Source organism: Sciurus vulgaris, assembly GCF_902686455.1.
Source record: "Sciurus vulgaris genome assembly, chromosome: X".
Taxonomy (NCBI): Eukaryota; Metazoa; Chordata; class Mammalia; order Rodentia; family Sciuridae; genus Sciurus; species Sciurus vulgaris.
In genome coordinates this window covers 42869242-42893993 of record NC_136471.1, presented here as the reverse complement: position 1 = coordinate 42893993, position 24752 = coordinate 42869242, and the positions used below count along the sequence as shown (strand labels likewise).

The 24752-nt window shown below is 41.2% G+C and overlaps 1 protein-coding gene across 4 annotated transcripts in view; it reads right to left on the bottom strand.

The window, feature by feature from the left end:
- COL4A6 (collagen type IV alpha 6 chain) overlaps positions 1-24752 on the bottom strand; it is a 304446-nt gene that overhangs the window by 65472 nt on the left and 214222 nt on the right. For all 4 annotated transcript variants that reach the window (XM_079124394.1, XM_079124396.1, XM_079124395.1 and 1 more), the window contains 3 exons: positions 7120-7254; positions 5732-5776; positions 416-532 (listed from right to left, as the gene is read on the bottom strand). In XM_079124394.1, coding sequence (XP_078980520.1) covers positions 416-532; positions 5732-5776; positions 7120-7254 — 297 coding nt within the window. The remainder of the gene's footprint in view (positions 1-415; positions 533-5731; positions 5777-7119; positions 7255-24752) is intronic.

Sequence of the window (24752 nt, the reverse complement as noted above, 5' to 3'; positions counted from 1 at the left end):
AGTACCACTGGTACATAGCAAGCTTGCCAAGCCTCTGGGTTCTCATTAGTGCTTCTATGATTGCATGTAAGCCTTCCAAGCATTTCCCAGTATCCACTGATGTGGGAACATGTCAGATAGCCCAAGTGTGTATTTTGCTCTGAAATGTACTATAATCTTTTAACAGTCTTGCTAATTCCAAAAGCAACACTAAAAGAGCAAAGTGAAGTAGTGTGGCCTGTGTATGCCCCTCTGCAACTGGTATTCTTTAGACTTTTACTGCTGTTGTGCTGCCAACACAGATTCCAGCTTTGGACAGGGGGCTGCAGTGACTGCCCTGAAGAGGCTTAATAAGATTTCCAGATGAGCAGAAAAAGAGGATATCTGAAGGCAAGCAATGCTGTTTAAATTCAAGTGCAAAGATCTGGCAGCATACAGGTGGTCCAAGAATCCCAGGATAGCCATCAGGGCCTGGAAATCCAACAGCTCCTTTAGTTCCATTACAGCCATCTAGGCCAGGCGGACCTCTGGGGCCTGGCTGTCCAGGGTGGCCCTGTTCAAATAGAAAAGAAGAGATCAAGTCAGCCACAGGATTGTCAATTAATCCAAAAAGCTCCACAGTGAGAAAAGTCAACTACGCTGGCTAAACTCTTGGCTCCTTGTCCACTTGCTTAACCCCATCACATATGCTCTCATATCTTTCTTTTAGACTCAGATACATGTGTCTAATCGCAGCTCAAAGATACCTCTCCCCAAAGGATCAATAGTTTAATAGGATTCAAACTGAAACTGAAGGGATCAAGCACAAACAGATGGGATACACAAGGTGCTACAACTTTACATTCCCTGGGTTCAAAGGTGTACTGAAGTGGAGCTTAGCAATCTGGCAGCTGAACTGCTCACAACAGGGAATCATGCCAGGTCTTGGGATTCCTCAGACCAAACAGATACTGGGAAGTCTGGCACGATTTCTCTATTGGAAGCTCTGCATGGGAACTGATGCTGGATTTTGGTCTACAGAGCAGAAGCAGTTTCCATAGTGCCTCCTCTCCTGAAATCTGCTTGGCCCAAAATAAGCAAGTCCTGCAAGAACCACACTTCCAATCTCATTTCCTCACAATCACATGTCAGGTTACTGCCTCATTTAGGGAAGAGATTCTGGGAGTCTTCACTGGGAGACACAGGCTACAGATTGGAGCAGGAGGAGATTGAGCACAGGTATTTATTCCCCAAGGTCCTTGTTCCCTGGCTATATTTCTGGCAGTAGCCACATTTCTACATAGTCTTAGGTCCACTTGGGCAAGTTATTTCATGGTTCCAGGTCTCAGTGGGTTCCAGTACTCTGATTCCATTTTTCCCCTTTGGGTCTAGGTTGTAAATAGCTTTCAGTTAGTTAATTTACCATCAATTGTTTCCCTTAATCCCTCCCACATCCTTTAAATATACTCTTTATTCAAGTCTGTTCAGTTAAACTCTTTGGGTATACTGCCTACTTCCTGCTGGGGTCCTAATCACCACTGTAAAATGTCCCAGAGGAACTTCCTAGCGGTATCTCTCAGCTGGGTAGCAAGATTAAGTTAAAGCAAGACAACAGGCTGGTGCAGGGGTCTTCCTTGCTCCCAGGACTTTGGATTCTGTGTAACAACAAACAAATCATTTCCCTTTGCCTGAATTCTCCTTTGGTGTCCTCATTTTTCACATGGGCTCAATTCTTTAATAGTTTTGTCACCTAAATTCCTAATTTCTTACCTGAGGATTCTAAGGGTATCTGTTCACTCTTTTCTACATTAGTGGGTTCTCTAGAATTAAACTCTGATCTCTAACTCAGACATTCCAGCCCTTTCTCATCCAACTGATATGAGATGGTGGATAATGCATGTTTTGGGCCAGTCAGGCTTGTGCTACAATGCTAGCTTTACCTCTCTCCAGTTGAAGCCTCAGTTCCTTCATCTGTAACGTGGAGATGAATAACACCTACTTTATAGGGTTGCTGTCAACTTTAAAAATGAATAATGCCAACCCCATTGCATTCTGGTCAAAATCAAGTAGGATTAGGTTTACTAAGAAGGTGCTCAATAAATGGTAAGTGTTCTCCCAGGCAAGTTCATCAAGGGTAAACCACAGGGCTAAGCTCAACCTCCCTCTTAATTCTCAGGGCCACAGAAATTCTGGTACTTTTGCCCTTTCTGGTTATAAGTAATGATTTTACATATGTGTGTGCCAGTTTTCCAAGAAAGTGCAGCTCTTTGAGGAAAGAAGCCATAGTTCAATGTAGCCATAAGGGACTGAGCACACAGACTAGGAATACCTGCTGTATTTCAGCAAACAGTGTTCCTTAGAACCCAGTTTCAAAGTTTCCATTTGGTGAGTGGTATGTGTCCACTTTGGGAATATAAAGCTAGTGTGCTCATTTATAAGTCTCCAGGCAGGGAAATGTTTGAGGTTGATTCCATGAGAAAAGATAAACATAAATTGCAAAAAAGACAACTTGAAAACCTCTGTTCCCAACTTATTTGAACTGCAAGCATTTGACAAACATACATTTCTTATGGGTACCCACAGCCCAAACTCACAGCTCAGACATCATTAAAAGCCACAGCCCTACTATCCTCAGTCTACATTGGTCTAATGTAAAAAATCTTAGTGAATGCTTGTTTGTTCATTCTCTTCACTGGTCACTGTGCCCATTGGTGCAAAGACTCAGATTATCATAAAATGATTACTTACACATTCATGTTGAAACTGCCTACATGACAACCAAGATGGAGTTTTGGGACCCAAACCTGTGACACTTATGTTAATGATCAGCCTATATTAAGAAGGAAACCAGATCCATGCAGTAATCCAGTTCAGCAAGTTGTGTCGGAGAAGCTGTTGGTTTCAGCCAAATTGCTTAATAAGTTGTAAAAAGTCTGACTGCTCCAATGGCGTCTGTATTTCCCTCTGTCTGAAGGAGTCATGCCAGCCTGAGAATTATTTCATGAAAAAAATAGGTCCTAGAGGTTGGAGTCAGTCCTCTAAATCTTTTTAGATATCCTGAGGGATGTTGAACTCAACTCTAGGCCTCCAGAGCCTCTGGGAGGAGCAGAAAATTTAATCTGTGCTCTCAGGGAGCTATATGAGACTATCACATAGGACAACCAATAACTACCATGGGGCTCTATGTAATGAGGAGCTAGAGTATGTGAGACATTCACCAAGCCTTCTGGGACCTTAGAGATGGAAGGAAGAGGTAAGTACTGAACAAAGGATGCTCAATATATACTTCTTAATTAGCTGGAAGAGAGGAAAGGAATAAGGGAGAAGGATTTCATGGAGTAATGAAGCTTGGGTCCTAAAGCTAGAGCATTCACAAGTCAAAAGAAAACAGTCAACCTTCGGTCAAGGGAGTGGCAGTGTCTACTGGGAACAGCAAGCTCATTGGGGGAGTCTGGACAGCTGCAACTCTTTCTATCAAGCAATGAAGACCCAAAGAGAAGTGATCAACTCCTGCAATCTCTAGAGCTCTCTTGGTTACAAGTTGAAGTCAGAAGTGTCCAGCTGGACCTGGGGACAGGTTCTAGCTCCAATTTGGAAATAGTCTGGGCCTCACATGATTTACTTATTCTACTTTCTACTTCCCATTAAAAAGAGACTGCAGGAGGAAGGGTGTGTTAACACTGCAAGCTCCAAATCCCCCACTCATCTCTGGCAAAGCCAGGTCCACAGGATGAATGAACAGTAGAGGCTGCTTCCAGTTTTCTAGTTTCTCTTACCCCTGGTTCCCAGAATATACACACTCTGAGTGGAGACTGGCTAACATGACTGTAGAAACACAGCCATAAGAAAATGCCAGGAGATGTCATGAAAGGATGGCCATACCTGAAAGCACCCAGAAACCACTTCAGACACAGGAACTCATGCAAGAGATTTTACTAAGCAAACAGGCAGTGTCTCCCTGCAGGGTGAGAGAGAAAATGAGAGTAAAGAGAGAGAGAGAGAGAGAGAGAGAGAGAGAGAGAGAGAGAGAGAGATAGCGCCAGGAGGAGAGAGCATGAAAGGGAGGAGGAGAGAGAGAGAGAATTGCAGGGGAGCTATTCTTAAGTAGTTCGCAGGCTAATAACAGACCAATGACTGATGAGAATGTTCACAGGCTGACAACCTGGACCAATGACTGCCAAGAATGTTCACAGGCTGATGACTGGACCAATGACTGGCTAGGATGTTTGCAGGCTGACAATCTGGACCAATGACTGTGAGAATGTTCACAGTCTGATGAGTGGACCAATAGCTGGCTGGGATGTTCACAGACTCACAATCTGGGTTGTAAAATGGTGTGGGGGAGGGAGAATAATAGCAGATCTGATGCCAATAATACCCATTCACTTTATTTTCCCACTGTCCTATTTCTGGGCATTTTTCAGACTGCATTTAAATAGAATGCAGAAATGTGAGAGCTGACTTGTTGATATGTGTAACAAATACAAGAAAACCTTCTATTCTCCAAATCCACAAATGTCTATCAGATCTTGGGAAAAAATGGACCAGATGATAATATCTTTGAGGGCATAGGCATAGTCATATGCTTCTGCTATATCCCCACAGTATAGTACTAGAACATATCAGATGATCATGAAATTCTTTTTTTTTTGTGGTGTTGGGGATTTGAACCCAGGGCCTTAGGGCTTGTGAGGCAAGCACTCTACCGACTGAGCTATATCCCCAGCCCCATGAAATTCTTATAGGTTAACACAAAGAGATCTGCAACCCCTTCCTTAATACTAGATTATGTAGCATAGCAAAAGAAATTGTTAAGTCTAGGACTTCCCAAACCATGTATTGATATGGATCAGAACTTCTTAGAGGTTGTTGGAAGGATGAAGGCAGACTCTAGGGCCCCCTCAAATGGAGGATCTTCACTTTTTGTTTTTTGCTCTATATGCTGATTTTCCTGCATAAGATCTGCTCTTCTCTTAAACAAGACTGAAAATCATTGCAATAAACCAACAGCCCAGGCTAAAGATTGAATATAATAAAAAGTAACTATGGGCAAAACCAAACTATGGTAGCCAGTAAGTTCCAAAACACAATACAATAGGATTTTAAAGGCTGGGGAAATGTTACCATGGAATCTCCAGCAGTGGGTTAAGTGGAGATATAGGACAAAGATGGAGAAACTATGGGATTGGGTTGTATGGAATGGAAAATGAGATGTCTGCAAGCTCCCACCATACTACTTATATGTAGCAAAACAAAGGTCCACAGGATGAATGAAAGAGTCTATGTTCAAGTGATCTTTTTAAAATGTAAAGGGAAATTTGCTCTGAAATGAAGTAAGTCTGAAAAGAACAACATGCTGAAACAAAATATATCAAGATATCATTAAGGACTTCTATCTAATTTTCAAGTACCTTCCCAATTCTCCTATAATGAGCATGTGTATGGTTTAATATGGCTCAGCCTCTTCACCTTAGAAACAGTCCCTCATCTCCAAAGCTCCCCTCAACTCACAAGACCCTACTCATTTGGTCTAAAATATCAATGGTTTCTTATGGATGCCCATGTCCCTCCACCCCTCAAAGGTCTGACTTAGAGCTTCCTGAACTTGAGTCCAAGGGTAACTGTGACACTGCCCTTCAAATCTCACCAAATGCATCTCAATATTCGACCCTAAGCATGACTGCATGAGACAGGATGTTGCTAAGGCCAAAGTACCCCAGCTATGAAGTAGAACCTACAGGATGAAATTAAAAATGCTTCCGTGGACACTTACTGGAATCCCATTGATGCCAAGAAAACCAGGAACTCCCATGGGACCCTAAAAAATGGAGTAGGCAGAGGAATGTAAGAGACAATTCATTGTATATCTGCTAGATATGGTAGGTTTGTTTATGTGAATCACAGACCTAAGTTTTTAAGATATGTTTTGTATTTCCCTTACCATGCTGTGTGGCCTTGTTTTCTACTTCAGTACCAAGTGATCACTTGCTTCTACCTAAGATCTTGGATGTGTCTGTGTTCTGAGATGAGTTATCATGTAGTATAGTGTTAAGCCTTACAACTAATGCCGAATATCACATGCTGCTTTGACATCTGGAGAAACCCAGGAGGGCTTCAAGAGGCCTAACCATGAGTTCTCTCCCCACCTGCTCTTTCAGATAAAGTCCTGTAGTCAAACCACTCTCTTTATCAAATAGACCAGGTGCAGTTTCTGCTTATCCCTGAATAGCTATTTCAATATCCTGCTGGACCACTGAATTATTCAAACAAGTCAAATCACATCGTCCTTCAGGAACCAGGACTCCTGATACATGAAGTCTGCCTCCTACAGCCTCTTAATTTACTCTTCCTGAGTGTGATATCTGTGTGGTCTTGCATGGTATGCTGTGTCCTCCTACCCTGAGCTGTGAGTCTATATAACTAATAAACCATTATTGACCTCATCTGTTCAGTGTTAGGTGTCGTGTCTTCAGCTGTTCCCATTATTCTACTGTGAGAATCTCTCCCTCACCAACCGGGTTAATAGGAGGTGATTAAACTAGGCAGGGAACATAAACTGAGCTGCTAAACTCGGTTGACCTGACACCATGATATTATCACTCTTCTTTTGTGTAATTCTTTTCTTCTATCTGTGGCTCAGATTGCTTCCAAACCTTCCGAGTTCTTGCCTTCCAGTCTCCTTTCTGGTATTCTTGTTCTCTAGTGTCCTGCCAAATGGACTTCTGATATGTGCCCAGTTCAAACCCACATGATTTCTTACCACGATGAGTCCACTTGTCTGGCAAATAGGTTATGTATGCACTTTACAGTTTTCTTGCCATGAGAGTCTCTCCAGAAATGGGCCGGACCATCAGTAGCATATCACCCACCTCATCTCTCTTTTTTAAAATTTTTAGTTGTAGATGAACATAATACCTTTATTTTATTTATTTATTTATATGTGGCGCTAAGGATGGAACCCAGTATCTCATGCAAGCTAGGGAAGTGCTCTACCACTGAGCCAAATCCCATCCCCTGTCTCATCTCTTATTAAAGTATGTAGCTGGACACTGAAGAAATTCACTAAGTATTATTTCCATAATTAAGCAGAATTGAGATTGACAACTTTTGGTCTTAATGGTTATGTCCCATGACAGGAAAAGCAAGATTTGGTGATCTTACCTTATCTCCTTTCGGTCCATATGGTCCCAGAGGGCCTGGGGAGCCCTTTTCCCCTTTCAACCCTGATAAACCAGTAGGGCCAGCAAATCCTTCAGGACCTGTGGGACCTTGAAATCCAATTGGTCCAGGTCGCCCCTAAGATGGTAAGAAGGAGTGCAATTAGTCAACACAGAACTCAACATCAACACTTTCCATTTTCCCATGCACAAAGAACACTGTCACCACTTCATTAAATAATTTTGGCTTACAGATCTCTGAGGCATGCCAAAGTTCCAGACAAGGATCAGAAAATGCTATTTTAGGGGCTGCTAAGCTTATTTGGATAGAACACATTTTATAAGCTCATTTAATAAGATTCATGTGCACCAAGATCCTTCAACTTTGTACTTCTTAGGAGATTAGTTATTCAGGCTGGATAATATTGTCTTCTTCCCAGTGAATGCCAGACCATCCATCAGATTGTCAAGAGTGAAAGAACAGAACACCGGAGAACATCGTGGCATTTTTAACTCACATCCAAATGGCCAGCCACAAGCTTACAGTGAATTTTGGAAATGGCCATGCCTAAACAATACTGACCCAGGGGGCCAAAGAGGGAAGAACCTAGAAACCTCTGAGCTGACCAACCTGTCAGAATTCATCTTTGGCTGATCCCAGGATTCCACTGCTGTACCTGGCAACAGATACAGGGAACGCACACACACACTCACACACACACACACACACACACACACACACACACACACACACACACACTGTTTACTTGCTCTTCCTATTCTCCCTCCTTTCCTCTTCCCCCAATCTGAACAGTGTTGAATGTGTAAAAAGCAAGGAGCCTGAGAATATCTATTAAGCATCAATTATGGTAGCAAGAGGGAGCAGCCTGAGGATTTTGAATGCCCTGGTTATAAAATGTCTGTAACAATTAAGTCTGAGAGTTCAGGCTGACATTTTAAAGCAGACTGAGACTGAGAATTAACCCCAGTGGGTACAATACAGGCAGCCTGGACTATCATTTAGAACAAATCCCAGTAGGGACTGAATTTTCTTGGCAGAAAAATGAAAACCATTAGTAATGTGCATTACCTCTCAGAAAACACAACACCATATCAGGTAGAGAGCTTATTTTCATAAATGCTTCCATCTCCACCTCTCGGTCTCTTTACTGACTGTCTGCAATTTCCTACAAATCTGTGAAAACCTCTGGCAAAAGCCCATTAATCATGCCCTTTACTATTCACATTCAAGGTTTATTTTTTTGAGGGCCCCAAACAGGACAGATGCTTTATGCAGTGGCTAGAGTCACAAACTGGGTATGCAAGTGGACAATAGCTGTTCTGGTCCTTTGGAGTATAATTATCTGTGTCAATCAAGCCCATGAATACTTAGGACTCATGAAAAGAAGTAAAAGACACTCTGCCCAAGAAGATGAATTTCTCTGGGGCCCCACCTACCACTCAACCTTTCACAACACCCAACATGCAGGCTACAAAAGGTGGTAGGCTGAAAACTGTCTCACAGGCTTACTTCCGGTAATGATGAAGATAGGGGGTTAGTGTTCACTCTTGAAGATGTTACCTCCCATCGCTGGAATTTTGTTTACAAAGATTATGTAATTTACTATTCTTGTAATTTTCACACAATCAATATGTGTGCATGTGTGTATAAAGAGAAAAATCACCACTGTAAAAATCAATTGACTATATACATGTGTGCATCTATTTGTAGACTTTATTCTGTTTACATGTACTTTTATGCTAAAATCACACTTGTGTGATTACTATAGTTTTCTAATAAACTTCCTTTCTGATCTGTAAAAAAAAAAGAGAGAAAGAGCAATACTTTAAAACAATTTTGCTGGGGTGTTGCTGAGAATGAAGGAAGTCAAAATCTGGGTTTCGAGAGTACTATACAGGGCTGGGGTTGTAGCTCAGTGGTAGAGTGCTTGCCTAGCATGTGTGAGGCACTGTGTTCATTCCTCAGCAACACATAAAAATAAATAAAATGAAGGTCCATTGACAACTACAAAAATACTTAGAAAAAAGAATACTGTTCACAAAACCATCACAAACAGTATAGGTCTAGAACAGAGTATAAGTACTTCAGGAACACAGGAGGGATTGGCCACAGATGTCTGAGGAATGCTCACACTTGGCCTATGGCTAGGGGAAGTCATGGGCCACATTTGGATGGCCAAAAGGGCCCAGCTGAAGTGGGCCTGTAAAGTCAGGCAAGAAAGTGGGAGACTTGATATGGTAGGACATAGGGAACCATCTGGGAAGAAAGCAGTGTTCAGGGCTGAAAGTCATCAAGGAGCATTTTGGAGAACATGTGTGTGTCAGCAGGAGGCCAGGGCAGCCTGCCTGAGGCTGGAACAAGGGAGGCAGATAAGATCCAGCTGTTGGGGAGGAGAACTCTGCTTGGTGGGAGGATGGGATCAGGATGGGCTTGCTGAGGTCATGTTATTACTAGCAGAGAAGACCCAGTCAGGGCACTGAATGCTTGACCCGAATCTGAGTCCTGCCAAAAGTTTTCCCATGTCAAGGGAGGTGAGGGGCAAAGCATGGTAAACCACTGAACACCTTCTGAGAGAGTGAGCCGTGTCCAGCACAGGCACATGGACTGGCACACTCCACCTCTGCTACCTTGCCTCTGAGAACACAAAGGCAATACCTGGGACAAACAGGAAGACATAGGGATAAGGTGATTCTAGGACTGGACTTAACAGGAACTCTGATTCCAACCAGCAAAGGCAGGGTTCCATGGCCTGCTTCCTTTTCCTTAGCTGGGTGAGCACATTAAATTTGTTGACTCCTCTGTTCCAGTCACAAAAGTGAAAGTGAGTTTCCTAAAGACCTCATGAATCTTTTAAAAAAATTCCAATGCTTTTTTTCAAAGGGGCATTTGAAAAGGTACCACTTGGAGAAACATGGAGTTCTGGGCCAATCCCCAGGTGTTCAGGATGGTGAGCATGTGAACAGGCTAGCTTCGAATCTCTCAGATTGACTTCAGATCTAGAAACAGGGCTTCTGGTGTGCCTTGAGGCTCCTGAGGCACTATTTGTCTTGAACTCCCTCCTCACTGTGGTGCCAGGCCCTTCTGAAGTCGGGAATCATAGGATATGATAATGACAAGGAGCCTTCCCATTGAAGCACTCTCATGCAGTGAGGCACAGAGTACCACTAACAAACAGAGGTGGCCAAGAAAAAATAGGTTGTATTGTCAGTCATCTCTAGATAAGCTTACTCTGTGGCTAATCACGGTTTGGTCTTTTTTGCTTATCTCCACTGCACACGGTTTCTGTCTTAGTACCTGGCGTACTGTTGAAGCTTAGTACTAAATCAGGAATGGATTGGTTTTTTTTCCTCCAGACATTATCAGCGACACTTTTCATAGCGGCCAGCAGAGGTCAGTGTGAGAACACAGAGATTACAGATGAGCAGGTGGTTGGGTGGGCCTCTCCCACTACAGAGAAAAAGAAATCAAACCAGTGTCAGAGAAGTCACAGAATGTTCGAGCAGGGAAGGCCCTTGGAGACCATTCAATCCAGGGTTTATTTTATACATGGGGTGGCGGGGGAAGACTGAGAGAAGAGGAAGGACTCATTTAGGTCACATAGCCAGTAGGAACAGTGGAGAACTTAAACTAGACCGCCTGCTGCCAGTGGATGGCTCTTCCCTGTTTGCCAATGGCAGATGTCCTAGGGGGCCCATCAGGCTGGCCCCCCTTGCCCCGGGTCCGCCCCTGGGACTGTCCCCATCAGTAGGCTGCAGCAACCAGATGCTCACACATCATTTCTCTCTTCCTAACCCTGATCATTTCACAGAACCAATCTGAAACACCATCACTGTTTGGACTGCTAGCAGAATTTCAATAGGCTTGGACCAATGCCCTGCCCTGATACATGTCATTTATTTTGGCAAATAGACCCAGACAGGGCAGAAGGGACTCCTCCAAGTCTTTCCAACAAGCTCTCCCGCATCCATCTGCTCAGGATTTTAAATGTGCATATCAGGGACTAATTCTCAAGGGAATGGCTTGGGACTTGTGCCTAAGGCCAGGGACTACAGGTTCATAACCACAGTCCAACCTGGATGCTTCCTCTTGGTTATGGGTTGGGAACAGTGTGCATTTTAAGGTCACCATTGATCAGACCCAGACAAATGGGTAAGATACCCAGAAATGGGACTGCTTATAAAGTAGTACACGTATGCAGAAATAACACCCAGGAACCTTAAAAGCACATGCCTCAGACTTGGTAGTACTGTGAAAGTGATGGAGGTGGCTGACTTTTCATAATGTGATCCCCTTTGTTTTTTTATCCATCCCTCAAGATTCCAGTGTTCTTCTCCCATAAAATTAAAATTTGTTCCTAAGGAAGAATCTGAAACTCATTCCCACCAACACATAAGTGACTGACAACAAATTAGAGCTTTACTTTTCCCAAGGGGGATTTATAGTTTATGGTGAGCAAAATGTTAAGTCAGGGGATGCATGTGATATTTATGAAGCAGGGAAGGAAGGAAGAATGGTGTGCCCAGGACTTCCATCATGGAGAAGTAGCCCAGAAGGTGCTGCAGTGCTAATAGGTAGACCTGGAATCAAAGCTCCTTATTGCCCTTTAATCTTAATGTCCTTGGGCAAGTGACTTAACAATTCTGAGGCTCAAGAGTTTGAAAGTAGTAACAGCTCTTGCATATGATTATTGTGAGTTAATGAATGGAAAACACCTGGAACGTAAAACAAAAATACCAGTTCCCTTTCACCTTTAGGGATGGAGATGGTAAAATGGAGAAGTTAGGATAGGGTACTCGATACTCCTTTTTGTAAGTTTAGCTAAGAGATGCACAGACTTTATTGAGAAACCACCTTTGGGGCAAAAATGTGTGCCTGGGAATGAAGGAGCATGTATGCTGGCACCGCACATCTGTGGGGGCAATTCCCCCTTATTAAGCGATGGTGTCCTGGTTCTTCCAGGTACTTGGATCCTAAGTGTGCTCATTTTCCCAAAGGGACCTCATCTACATGCTAATGACTCTCCGAATCTGAACCTCCAGCCTAGATTTTTCTTCTGAGTGTGCCAGAGACCTCTCCATCTGCATATTCTGACTCCAACTCAGCATGACCAAAATAGAACTCACTGTCTTATCCTTAACCTCATTCCCCAAACCAACTCCTTTCCCTCAAATTACTGGAGTTAACTTAGTAAATGGCACTATCCATGAGGTTGACTGAGCCCGAAATTCAGGGATCCTCCATCGCAGCCCCCTTTGCCTCAGTTCCTATCCACATGCAATCCATTGTCAAGCACTGGCAATTCAACTTTCAAAATATAATGCAAATCTATCCCTTGATCTCCAGATGCTTTTAGTTCAGCTCTTCCTCATCTCTTCCCTAGAGTGTTGCCACAGCCTCCCAATTGTCTTCCATCTTGCAGTCTTGTATTACTCTCCCTAGTATGCTAGCTTTTATGTATATGCCTCTGCTCTCCTGGATAGCCCCTATGTATCTTTCAGGTTCCATAAAAGATTATCAGCTCCTTCAGAGAGCTTTCATGATTACTTTTACCCCACAGCATCCCTAGGTCGCCTGTTTATGTGTTGATAACTCCAATAGACAGCTCCTTGAGCACAAGACCCATACCTGACTCCTCACTGCAACGCTCATGCTGCACACAGTGGGCATTCAGTAAATGTTTTCTGAATGAATGAAGAAATGAATGAATGAATATACACACTGAAAAGTGCAATCAAGGAACATCTGCTCACAGGACCACAGAAAAGAGAGCTGCATAAGCCTCAGGATGTCATTTAGTTCAGGATGGAGAAACTGGAGCCCAGAAAGAAAAAGGGACATATCCAAGTTCACAGAATATCGAATCTGCACATTTTCCTCACTTTTAAAAATTGGTGTATTATAGTTGTATTTATTGATGGGATTTGTTACATATTTGTATGTACACGCTACATAACAATGTAATTTGGCCTATCATTCTCAGCATTTTCCCCTCCCTCTCTGCCTCTCACCCCTTGGTCCTTTTTCTCTACTGATCGCCCTTTGATTTTTAGGAGATTACTTGTTTTCCTCTTTCCTCTCTACCTTCCATATATCAGAGAAAATATATGACCCTTGACCTTGTGTCAACCCTATGCTCTTTTATTTGTTCTTTTTAGTTATACGCAACAGTAGAATATACTTTGACAGATTATACATACATAGAGTATAACTTATTCTATTATTCAGGATCCCACTCTTGTGGTTGTACATGTGTGGAGCTACCTGGTTGCATATGCAAATACAAGCCTAGGAAAGTTATGACTGATAAATTCTACTGTCCTTCCTATTCCCCATCCCTTCCCTTATTTTCCCTTTGTCTCATCCAATGGACTGCTATTCCCCTCCCCAACCTCCCTTGTTTGGGTTAGGATTCACAAATCAGAAATAACATTTGGCCTTTGGTTTTTTGGGACTGCCTTATTTAACGTAGCATGATATTATCCAGTTCCATCTGTTTACTAGAAAACGCCATAATTTCATTCTTTATGGCTCAGTAATACTCCACTGCATATATATACCACATTTTCTTTATCTATTCATCCGTTGAAAGACACCTAGGTTGTTTCTGTAGCATGGTTATTGTAAGTCGAGCTGTGATAAACATCAATGCAGCTGTGTCACTGTAGTATGCTGATTTTAAGTCCTTTGGGTATATTCTAAAGCATGGGATAACTGGGTGAAATGGTGGTACCATTCCAAATTTTCTAAGAAATTTCCATATTGCTATCCATAATGTCAACCCTACACTTTTAAAAAACACAGTATCATATCTTTTAGGAAATTAAAAACAGAAATGGTCAAAATGTAATGTATTTTCTGAGCATTCTCCATCCTCTGAGATCTCTGAGTGAAATGCCTTTGGTTCTTATCCAGATTGGTGTCTATCCTTTCAAAAATTATATATTTACCACCTAATATGTAAAAGGCTTTCAGGGTAAGATGGTGGGTAAGAGAAGCTTCTGCATTTGTGGAAGTTATAGTCTCAGTATCCCTTGAAAGAGATGTGCATTTATTACCCTATGTGCATATACAATCACATGTCCAGTGTAACTCTACATCATGTATAACCAGGATGAGAAGTTACACTCCATTTAAGTATGATGTGTCAAATGCATTCTATTGTCACATATAACTAATTAGAACAAATTTAAAAAAAGAAAGGGATGTGCGTGTCCATCCCAATCTAATTCAACACTTTTCATTTTGGCCTGAGTGCTGTGCTCGGTGTGTATGCATCTTTGTGTGAGAGGTGAGATGGTAATACACTAAGGAAACACATTGCATGGACCATGCATGTTGGGAAAGATAAGTCTATATTATAAGAAGAGATTGGAGATGAAGTCACATGCAATGAATTTTAAAAATTGTACTATATACACCATAAGTGCAAGAGGAATTTGGGGATACATGAGCTCACAAGAGGGGAGAGAAGTAAGGAAAAGGCTAACAACATGTTAGGAAATGCATTCCAAATACAGAGAATTGTGGGAATTAACAAATTGTGTAAGCAAAGGCCAGTTAGAAGCCCAGGCCTGGCTAGAGCTGAGGTAGCATCTCAAATAATCAGTGAGAAAGGGCAGGAGATGTTAACCTGCAAAAACCTCTGGGTGCTGGGGTGCTCACTCTGGTTCATTAGCTATGTTTTCTTAAATTTATTTTTATTGCAAACAAATGGGATACATGTTGTTTCTGATTGTACATGGAGTAACAGCATACCATTTGCATAATCATTAGCTATGTTTTGTTCTAAACTTTAGTCTGGCTCTCAGTTTAGTTCAGAATTTAATGAGTCAGCTTGGCATATTAGCTAAGAGGACAAGATTCTGAGTCAAAAAGTACTGGATTCAAAATCCCTCTTCACCACTGCAGGACTTTGGGATGGAGGACAACATCAGTTTTCTAACTTATCCAATCAGAATAATATTAGTGTCTACCTCAGAGGGTAATTACAAGAATTAAATGAGATAACTCATGTAAACCATGATTTTCACTCCTTTGTATGCATCTGAAACACCTGGAGGTAATGTTAGAAGACAGATGGCTGGACCCCACCCCCAGAATTTCAGATTCAGTAGGTCTGGTTGGATCTAAGAATTTGCATATTTATTAAGTTCCCAGGTGGTGCTGATGGTATAGGGTTGAGACCAAACTTGGAGAGACTGCTAAAAATCATTTAGCATGGTATCTAGAATAGAATAAATGTACAGTGAAAGTTACTTGTTATTGGTATATTATTCTCATTTAGGAAATGATTGTGGCTTGCACAGGTTTGGGATTCACAATTTCAGCATTCCTTTTTTTTGTTGTTGTTGTTGTTGTTGTTGTTGTTACCAGAGATTGAACCCAGCACCCCCAGCCCTTTTTTATATTTTATTTAGAGACAGGGTCTCACTGAGTTGCTTAGGACATAAGTTGCTGAGGCTGACCTTGAACTTATGATCCTCCTGCCTCAGCCTCCTGAGCCACTGGAGGGGATTATTCAGCATTTGTTTTTCACTACAGTTCAAGGAACCTCACCTTCTTTTTCATTATGACACACAGAAGGAAGGGTGGGTACAGGGAACGATACCAGAGATGAAAACATTGAGGCAGCTGTGACTTCCTGAAGAGAAATAACAGTGACCTGGATTAGGTTCACGACACTTGAGACAAAGGAGAAAAGAGATTTGAGAGATATTTCAGAGGCTTTACCATAAACACTCAGGGTTAGATTGGAATCAATGGGAAAAATTGAGGAAGGTGCAGCAGGGCGTGGGGGCACACTCTTGTAATCCCAGCAACTTGGGAGGCTAAGGCAGGAGGATCACAAACTAAAAGCCAGCCTTAGCAGCTTAGCAAGGCACTAAGCAACTTAGGGAGACCCTGTCTCTAAACAAAAAATAAAAAGATCTGGGGATGTGGCTAAGCACCCCTGGGTTCAATCCCCAGTAAAAAAGAAAACCCAATCAACCAACTAAACAAAGAAACCTGAAGAAGGTACAAAGGATGTTTCCCAAGTTTCTTTTTGGTCAATGAGAGATCTCTTCACTGACATGAGGAAACTAAGGGGAAGAAGAGTCTTTTGTGGAAGATGAGGAGTTCAATTTTGGACAGGTGGAATTTAAGATGTTTTGGGAACATCTAAGGAGAAATTCAGCATTGTTTTCCCCACTAGACTGAAAGGTTCAAGGTCAAGGAATGAAGTTAGCTCACCACTGGTTTCTAGAGATGCAGTGTCTGGTGTGCAGTGGACAAGAAAAACATAATTATGGAATATATAAAGATAGAGAACTAAACATACACCTGGAATCTTTAAAAAGATCCATTCTAAGTCTCATTAGCTAGAGGCAAAATGAGATTAAACTACTGTTGCTAGCCTGAACAACCCATTGTAGCCTTCAAGAAGTAGGGAGCAGAGATCCCTGACCTCCAGTTAAGAGACTAGGTGAATTGAGTTTTATAATTCATCCTTACTCTATAACTGGAATTTCCATCTCAGATATGGGGTATAGTGGGCATACAGAAACTTAATAGATTCAGGGGACTCCTGCCACTGGGGCCCCTTCTCTTCATAGAAGTCTGCTGCTGTCACTTTTTCAATAAACCTGCTGATTGCTTACTATCTCTGTGTCCTGTTCTAAAAAATAAAAACAAACAATAACAATAACAACAAAAACACCTAACAAATTCTGGTCTAAATAGCTGGGGGGTCTCTCCCCTAGCCATTAAATGTGGTAAAGAAGATATTAATGTTAATACTCCCAAGAGCAGAGTAGGTTAAGAAGATTCAGACCACATTTTGCTGTTCCTTTGGATCATCACAATAGATGTGTGAGGTATGCTGTGGGCACTAAGCAGCAAAGCAGTAAGCCAATGGGGCTGGCTAATGTCACAAAAATGCTCAGTGGCAGAGCAGGTATCTGGGCCTCCCAATCAACTTGGTGCGCCTTTGTTGTTACTAATCAAGATAGATATGTTTAGATTTCTATATTCCACTCTTCTAGTAACAGCATTAATAGAATAGCATTGTTTATAGTGGTGAGTAGGGAAGAAAGAATATGGGTAGCTGAAGACTATATGTCTAGCACATGGCAGAGAAAAACTCATATCATGTAAATACATGAATCCATTTTGTGGCCCAGGAAACCCCAGTTCAGCTTGATAAATGTTATCATCATCTACAATTTGCCAGCAAGCACAGTGATCCTTTATATCCAAATAAATATATAAATAATAGACAGATTAGATAGTGATTGGTATCTAGCAAAAAAATGAACCTCCCAAATTCTCAGGGTCTGCCACAGCTAAGAAGCAGTATCAGAGACTCTCTCTCAACACACAAATGAAAACACATTTCTTTTCTAGTTCTGTGGCAGTAATCAGTGTTTGAAGCAGCCAGCCCAGGCATGAAGACATGCATCTACATGTTTTGTTTGCAAAGACACACAACCATTCCATTGGCTATTCTCAGAGACACTGATTCTCTGCATTGAAGAATGCTCTGAATGTAGAAACACAAACCCGCAGTAAGAGATACTCTGGGCCAAAAATGGTGTTATTATTATTGATATCAAAGACATTTATCTCAATTTGCCTAAACTTTTCACTGGAACAGGTACTATTTAATAGAAATTTACTAGTGGAATCACTAAAGTCATCCAGAACACTTCAAGAAATGGCACTATTAACTTAAAAACAGAGATAATTTCTTCTTGTTCTCAGGGAACATGGTCTCCTTAATTCTTCTTTGGGCAACAGAAAGTTAATCAGGTTATATTAGACAAATTCTGGTGTTCTAGAAGCTCCTGGTGCTAGCATATTAATTTAGTGGAAGAAGTGGGAATATAAGCACAATTTACTAATTTGGGATCATTGTGCTAAGCAGAAATTGGAGAATTTAATCTTCAATTGTTATATTTTCCCTTGCCCGGGGAATGTCTAGATAGAGGCAAATTAACTTGATGAAGAATTTTTAGGTCTTCCTTTCCTCCATAACATGTTTATTAAATGGTATTGGACACCAGAACAAACTTTCCTTTTGTGATCATTGGGAATTGCAAAAACCAAAAGTCAAGTAAAAATGTACAGATGATCAACAGTTGGTCATAAAAATAAAAACAGAATAAACACCTCTGATGGAATGAACATCTCAAATGGCTGAAGGTGCCCCCACATTTCTTGGAATGGACATGCAGCTTATAAATGAGCCCCAGTGTGTACTGAGTTTCCAGACTGCACGAGAAAATAAATACAGCTCTATTTGGGATGAATTTAACCTAAAACTAATATACCTGTTGGGAAAACATGGAATACTTAATTTGCTATAATTTTGTTTTCCTTCTTAGAATTTAGAAAGGCAACTTGAGATGATTTGATGGCACAGGCCTCTTTAAAAAGCTTTCTAGCAAACTTGGAATAATGTTGTGTTTGCCTCTCAGAAATTCTTGTGTTTGAAGAAGAATCATTAAGATTTAGGTTCAATTCCCTGCTCCCACTTTCAGGCTGTACGATCTTGAGAAAACCAATTAATCTCTAGGTTTTTGTCTTTTCATCAACAAAATGGGGACATTACTTGCCCTACCTATTTCCTGAGTTGCTTTGAACATCAGTTGAGATACAACAGTGAAAAGGATTCACAATATTTATTCCATCGACAGAGCTTTGCTTTTGGTGGGAAAACATGAGTAACTAAACTTTAATTTCCAAAAAATCCTCTCATTTTCAGGGCTCATCAGGCAATAAACCTTTAAATGAATAAAGGTTCATGAGGAAGAGTTTTCAGTAGAAAGAGATTGAATGAAATAAGGAGCAGAATTTAAAGTAGTAAAAGGCGGAGGGAAATTGACTGTCTAGCACAAGATTCTCATTATAGCTTTAAAATGATTAGACCTACACTATTAAAAATATGGGGTTTATTTTAAAACACACAGTTTAATTACAACCCAGAGTCAATCTTTTTCTTTGCATTTTTCTAGCAAAACATAGCCCTGTTTTTATAACAAAAATCACAGTGGAACAGGATTTGCCAGAAATTCACTTTGCAGCAATTTTTTTTTCTGTAGTGTATCTATTCCATTAGACAAGGGGTACTTTCAGCATTTTTCTCTGACATAATAAATTGCCCATCATTGATATACTACACAACCTTTGGTCCAAAATGGAACTGGTGTAAGCTGATTGCTTCTGGATCAATGCTGGCTTCCCTGATTCTCTGGTGAGAAGCCATCAAGTTTGGGGAATGGGAGGTAACTGGGGAGCAACCAACTACTGCTCCTTAAACAGAAGAAAGGTAGAATTTTTAAAAAATCCATCTGAACCCACTTGCTGAAGAACTCAGGGAGCTCTGAGAAGGAAGGGCAAGGAAAGTGGGGCAGCAATGTACTGACATAGTCTCAGTGCTATTCCCATGCACACTTACATCCCTGACTTCAGTTAAAACCAGAGGAGCAGTTATAGCCACACCCATGCAGATAAATACACACATGCTCACAGGTGCAGGAGTCTGCTAAAATGGTAATGCCCATTTCTACCGTGGCACAGCCTACCATACACCTTACAGCCAGCAGTGAGTTTGAATTCAAGAAGATAGCATGATTTACAGCTCCCCTCCCATCCTGCTTCCCTCCCAGTGTATGCAGTAGTCCCTGTGCAGAAATAAAGTCATCCACACATCCATACAAAGGAAAAAAGGAGATGGGAATGGGTTGTGGCGGGCAAAGGCTCCACTTTACATTTCTTTTTTTGGGGGGGAGTGGATTACAGGGATTGAACTCAGGGGAAATTAACCACTGAGCCACATCCCCAGCCTATTTTATTTTTTTATTTGAGACAGGATTCTGCTAAGTTGCTTAGGGCCTTGCTAAGTTGCTGAGGCTGACTTTGAACTCTCAATCCTCCTGCCTCAACTGCCGAAGCCCCCATGATTACAGGTGTTCACCACCACACCCAGCCTGCACTCTACATTTATGATATTTTTTTCCTTTTACATGGTGGACAGTTGGATGCTGAGATGAACTCAAGCTCTGTGTGCAGTAGGAACAATGAGCCATGGTGGTGACAGAAGCTATGGTATAGATTTCGAGTAGAAGCTCCAGAATTATTAGTAGCACTAGGAATAAGAGTTACAAGTTTGCATCAGAGCAGATCCTCAGATTTCAAAGTGTTTTTCTACTCTAGGACTCCATCTAATGTTCATGATAACCCTATCCTAAATCTACCAGGGAAAGTAAGTGAGGACCAGAGATTAAATAACTTGTCCAGGGCCAGAAAATTTGTACCGGCAGAGCCAGGTCATCTTAGTCCCAGTCCAGTGCTCTTTCTGCTACTCCTTTTATAAAGTGATGGGTCAGTTCTCTGTCAGAAATTCTCACTAAATGTCATGTGAGTCCACCCAAATCCCCGAGTCTGGAGCATATTGAATCCTTTTGATTTTTTCCTTAATCCTACTTGTTGCCCAGGACACCTTTATTAACCAACTAGGTAGGTGTACAAAGAACAAAGAATTCAAATCAATCTATTATCCTCTCATAACTCATCGATTCAGTAAAATTTCACTGAGTATCTACTATGTACCAGCCATGACATTATATGTTAGTAACACAGACGAATGAAACATGACCTTGCCTTTGAGGAACTCTCAATCCAAGTAGAAAAATAAGTCTTGCACATACATAAATATACCATAAGGCAGAGGAGAGCAGGAGGGATATGATACTAAATCCAAAGACTGTCACTGAGTTTGTCTTGAGGGCAGAAGAGGGTCCTTTTATTTCTCCAATCTAGAGAGTGTAAGGAAGATGTGTAAAGGAAAAAAACCAGAACAAGTAAGTAAGAGGGAAGTGGAGAAAGTCTATTTGAAATTGATCTCAGGTTTCTCAACAAACATAAGCAGCAGGTCACAGGTAGGGAGGGAAGTTAGTTGAGTTGAGGTTGATTGGAAAGGGCCAGGGTGAAATGCTGTAGAGGACCTGGCAGGAAGTCAATCTTTGGAAAAACACAAAGGCCTGCCAAGCAGCACCAAGAGCTCTTGGGACACTAGACAACGTGCTTTGGTGGGGAAATGTTCTCAAACAATAGTTGGCAATTCAAGAGCAGGAGCAGACGAAGCAGGTGAAGGAGGCTTCCAGAGTGGGCACTGACAGATACGCCAGAAGAACTGGGGTTGAGGCTGAGGCTGGAGGAGAGGGATAGGCCTAACTGGAGGGTGGTAATAACATTGTGGAAATGGCTAATCTTGGGTTTCAGATGGAGAGGGAGCCAGAGGGAGCTAGAAAATTCCAGTAAGCAATGATTTACTAGAAACTTTGGCCTTGCTCAAAGTAAGAATTCTGAACTACCCATGGATATAAATTATGTATAGCACTTACTACTTGAGTCAATTCTTTGAAGATAAATCTGGAGCCAGAGAGAGCAACCTGGAGATCCAAAGCTGGAGAAAATCCACCAGATGTTTAGCAATAGGATCCTTCATCTATCCCAGACTGAAGATCTCATTGCTTGGTTTAATATTGAACTCAAAGAGAGATGGTTTGAGCTAATGCAGAGAAAATTGTGCTAAGTAGCATGTCAGAGTTGATGGCCTGTGTAGGGAAGAAAGCAGGGGGTCCACATGCTCATGACTTTTGGAAGACTCATGTTGTGTCAGAGTTCTTCATCCTCTCTACCTTCTCTACTTCCTACTCTCCTTACCACCATCCTTAACTTTGCTGAAATTTTGGTTATAGCTCACTCTGCCCAAATGCTCTCTCAGAGTTAGTAGCAATGGAAACACTTTAAACAACTCACAAGTTAATTATCTCATTCCTAGAGATAGCAGAGTTATGGATAAACCAGGAAACTATCCTGTAAGGAATCCATTGGAAATTGGGGAGGGAGGGTAAAATAGCTGGAAAGGGAAGTAAAACAGGCCAAACTCTAGGACCTGTGAGAGAAAAAAAAGTGGGGGGAAAGGGAGCTGGATAGTCCAGGAGTCTGACTTGGGAGCGTTGACTGTGTAGGAGGCCCCACGTCTTCCTTACCCTCCCCCTCCATTTTTTCATTCTCTGGTTTTATGAGGATTTTTAAAAGCTTCTAGATCTGGTGCTGGTGATCTTTCAGAAAATGTTACCAGAGAATTCTGTATAAAGTCTCCAATGAAGCCTGCCACAGCAAAGAGTAGCAATTGTCCTCTAGCTGAGAGGAAAACAAATCTCGGGGACTTTCCCCTTCCAGGCTTTGAGCACTTCAGGTCTTTTGGACTGAGAACCAAGCAGCTAAATCACTTCTCTTGCCTTGCTGACTCACAAAGAAGTTTCTTTGTTAGTCCAGTTTCAACCAGTCCCTGGAACCCAGAAATACAAAAACAGTGGGGGGGAGGAGTGGAATGGGCAGATCTGTAATAAGTCCATTGGGGAGAGTCGAAATCTCCCAAAGGCTAAGCAAAAGATTACAATTATAGGGAAGGTGCAAGTCCAGGTACAGCAACGCTAACATTCGATGAGTTGTTCCGAGGCTCCTATCCCTTGGGACCCTGTTTGGGCAACTATCCTTCCTCTCCCCTATGTCTTCTGGACTAGTTGCTTTCCTTTGATCTGCCTGATACCAAAAAATAAAACAGAAAAAAAATCCTTCCTCTGACGCCCTGATTCCCATCCCACCACACATTATTACCCCATCTCTCCACCACCCTTCCAGAACAAACTTCTTGATGAACTAGCCAGAACTCATTACCTCTATTTCCTCCCTTCCTACTCTCTCCAATTCCTGGCAATCTGGACCTACCACACTCCTCTCTTTTAAGAATACCTTCTGGCAGTGTGTGGGGGCACACACCTGTAATCCCAGCGACTCAAGAGGCTGAGGCCAGAGCATCATTCGTTCAAAGTCAGGCTCAGCAACTTAGTGAGGCTATAAGCAACCTAGTGAGACCCTGTCTCAAAATAAAAAGTTAAAAAGACTGGGAATGTTGCTCAGTGGTTATGTACCCTTGGGATCAATCCCTGCTACCAAAAACTTAAAGACTTTGTACAGTTCATCTTTCTTTCCATTTAAGTGCTTTGCCAAAGTATGTGCTCACTTGATATTGTTTAACTGAATTAAGGGGACTGTGAAAATACCAGTTGAACTATAATGAGGGAACTCTGACGTACTTCATAATGCTTTGGAAATTACTATTCATGCAATATTCTGACAAAAATGCCATGTAATTCTCATTTTAAAATAAATTAATAATATTATCGCAAATTAAATATTGGATGAAAGAGGAAATACAAATTATGAATTAATGTATAGTTTTAACTCTTGAACCATGATAATGTTTTCTATACTCTCAAAATTAAATTATGAAATATGGAGGGGGAAGGATCTCTGACTGAACAAGAACAGAAATGAAGTATGGAGTAAACTCTGGTGGGTAATAACTAGGAGGGGGTACATGGGAGACTTCTGGGGTGATGATAATGTTCTATATCTTGGATCTGGTTGGGCATTACAGGGGAGTGTTGACTTGGTAAATCTTCAAGCCCTACACTTACAGTTTGGGAATCTCGTATTTGCAATAATATCTTAGAAGTTTCTAAAAATAAAAAAATGAGACATTATAGGAGGCTCACAAGTTTCATATATATATATATATATACATATAAAACAAGTTGTATGTACATTTAATATAGTGCCTGATTCATGATAATAATACCTAGTGCTGGCTGTTAAATAAGGCTTGTGATAAGAACTTATAGGGATAATCTCACTGAATTCTCAGAAAAGCCCTGTGAAATAGGTACTATTATTATCGCCCACAATTCATGCATGAGGAAAATTACCATTCGGAAATTAGTACTATTACCATTTGGAAAATAGTACTATTAGAAGTTGTGTGTGTGTGTGCATGCACACGGATGTGAGGAGTTTAGAACCCTGAAAGTAAAGCACTCTTTCACATAGATGTTTTCAGAGAACCATATCTTTGTGAGGGATGCTGTCTGTTGTATGTTAGCTGTTATCATTTTTAAGGGGTTCAACCTAGAAATTCTGGAGAAAGGTAGGTCCTGGCTCTTCTTGTCTCCTGCCAGATTTTTCTTCCTTTTTCCTTTCCAAAATGATTAGAATCAATAAATCTATCTATCTATCTATCTATCTATCTATCTATCTATCTATCTATATATCTTTATAGTCATACATAATAGTAGGGTTCGTTTAGATGTATTCATAAATGTATACAACATAGTTTTCTCCATTTCAGTCCCCAGGACTTCTCTTTCCCTCCCTTCCTCCCTGCCCTGATGCCCTTCCTCTACTCTAATGGTCTTCCTTCTATTTATTTATTGTTTTGTAATTGGAGTATTATAGTTATATATAAAGTTGGATTGAATTGTGATATATTCATACACACACAGAGTATAATTTGGTCAAAGATGTGGCTCAGTGGTAAAGCACTTGCCTAACATATGTGAGGCCCTGGGTTCAATACCCAGCAAAACAAAAGAAAAAAATCTTTTCATTTTTAATAAAATTTTAATTTTGGAATAATATTAGATTTATAGAGAAGTGGAAAGATGCCATGTTCTATTACACTCCTCACTTACATCACCTGGTTTCTCTAACATTAACATTGTATATAA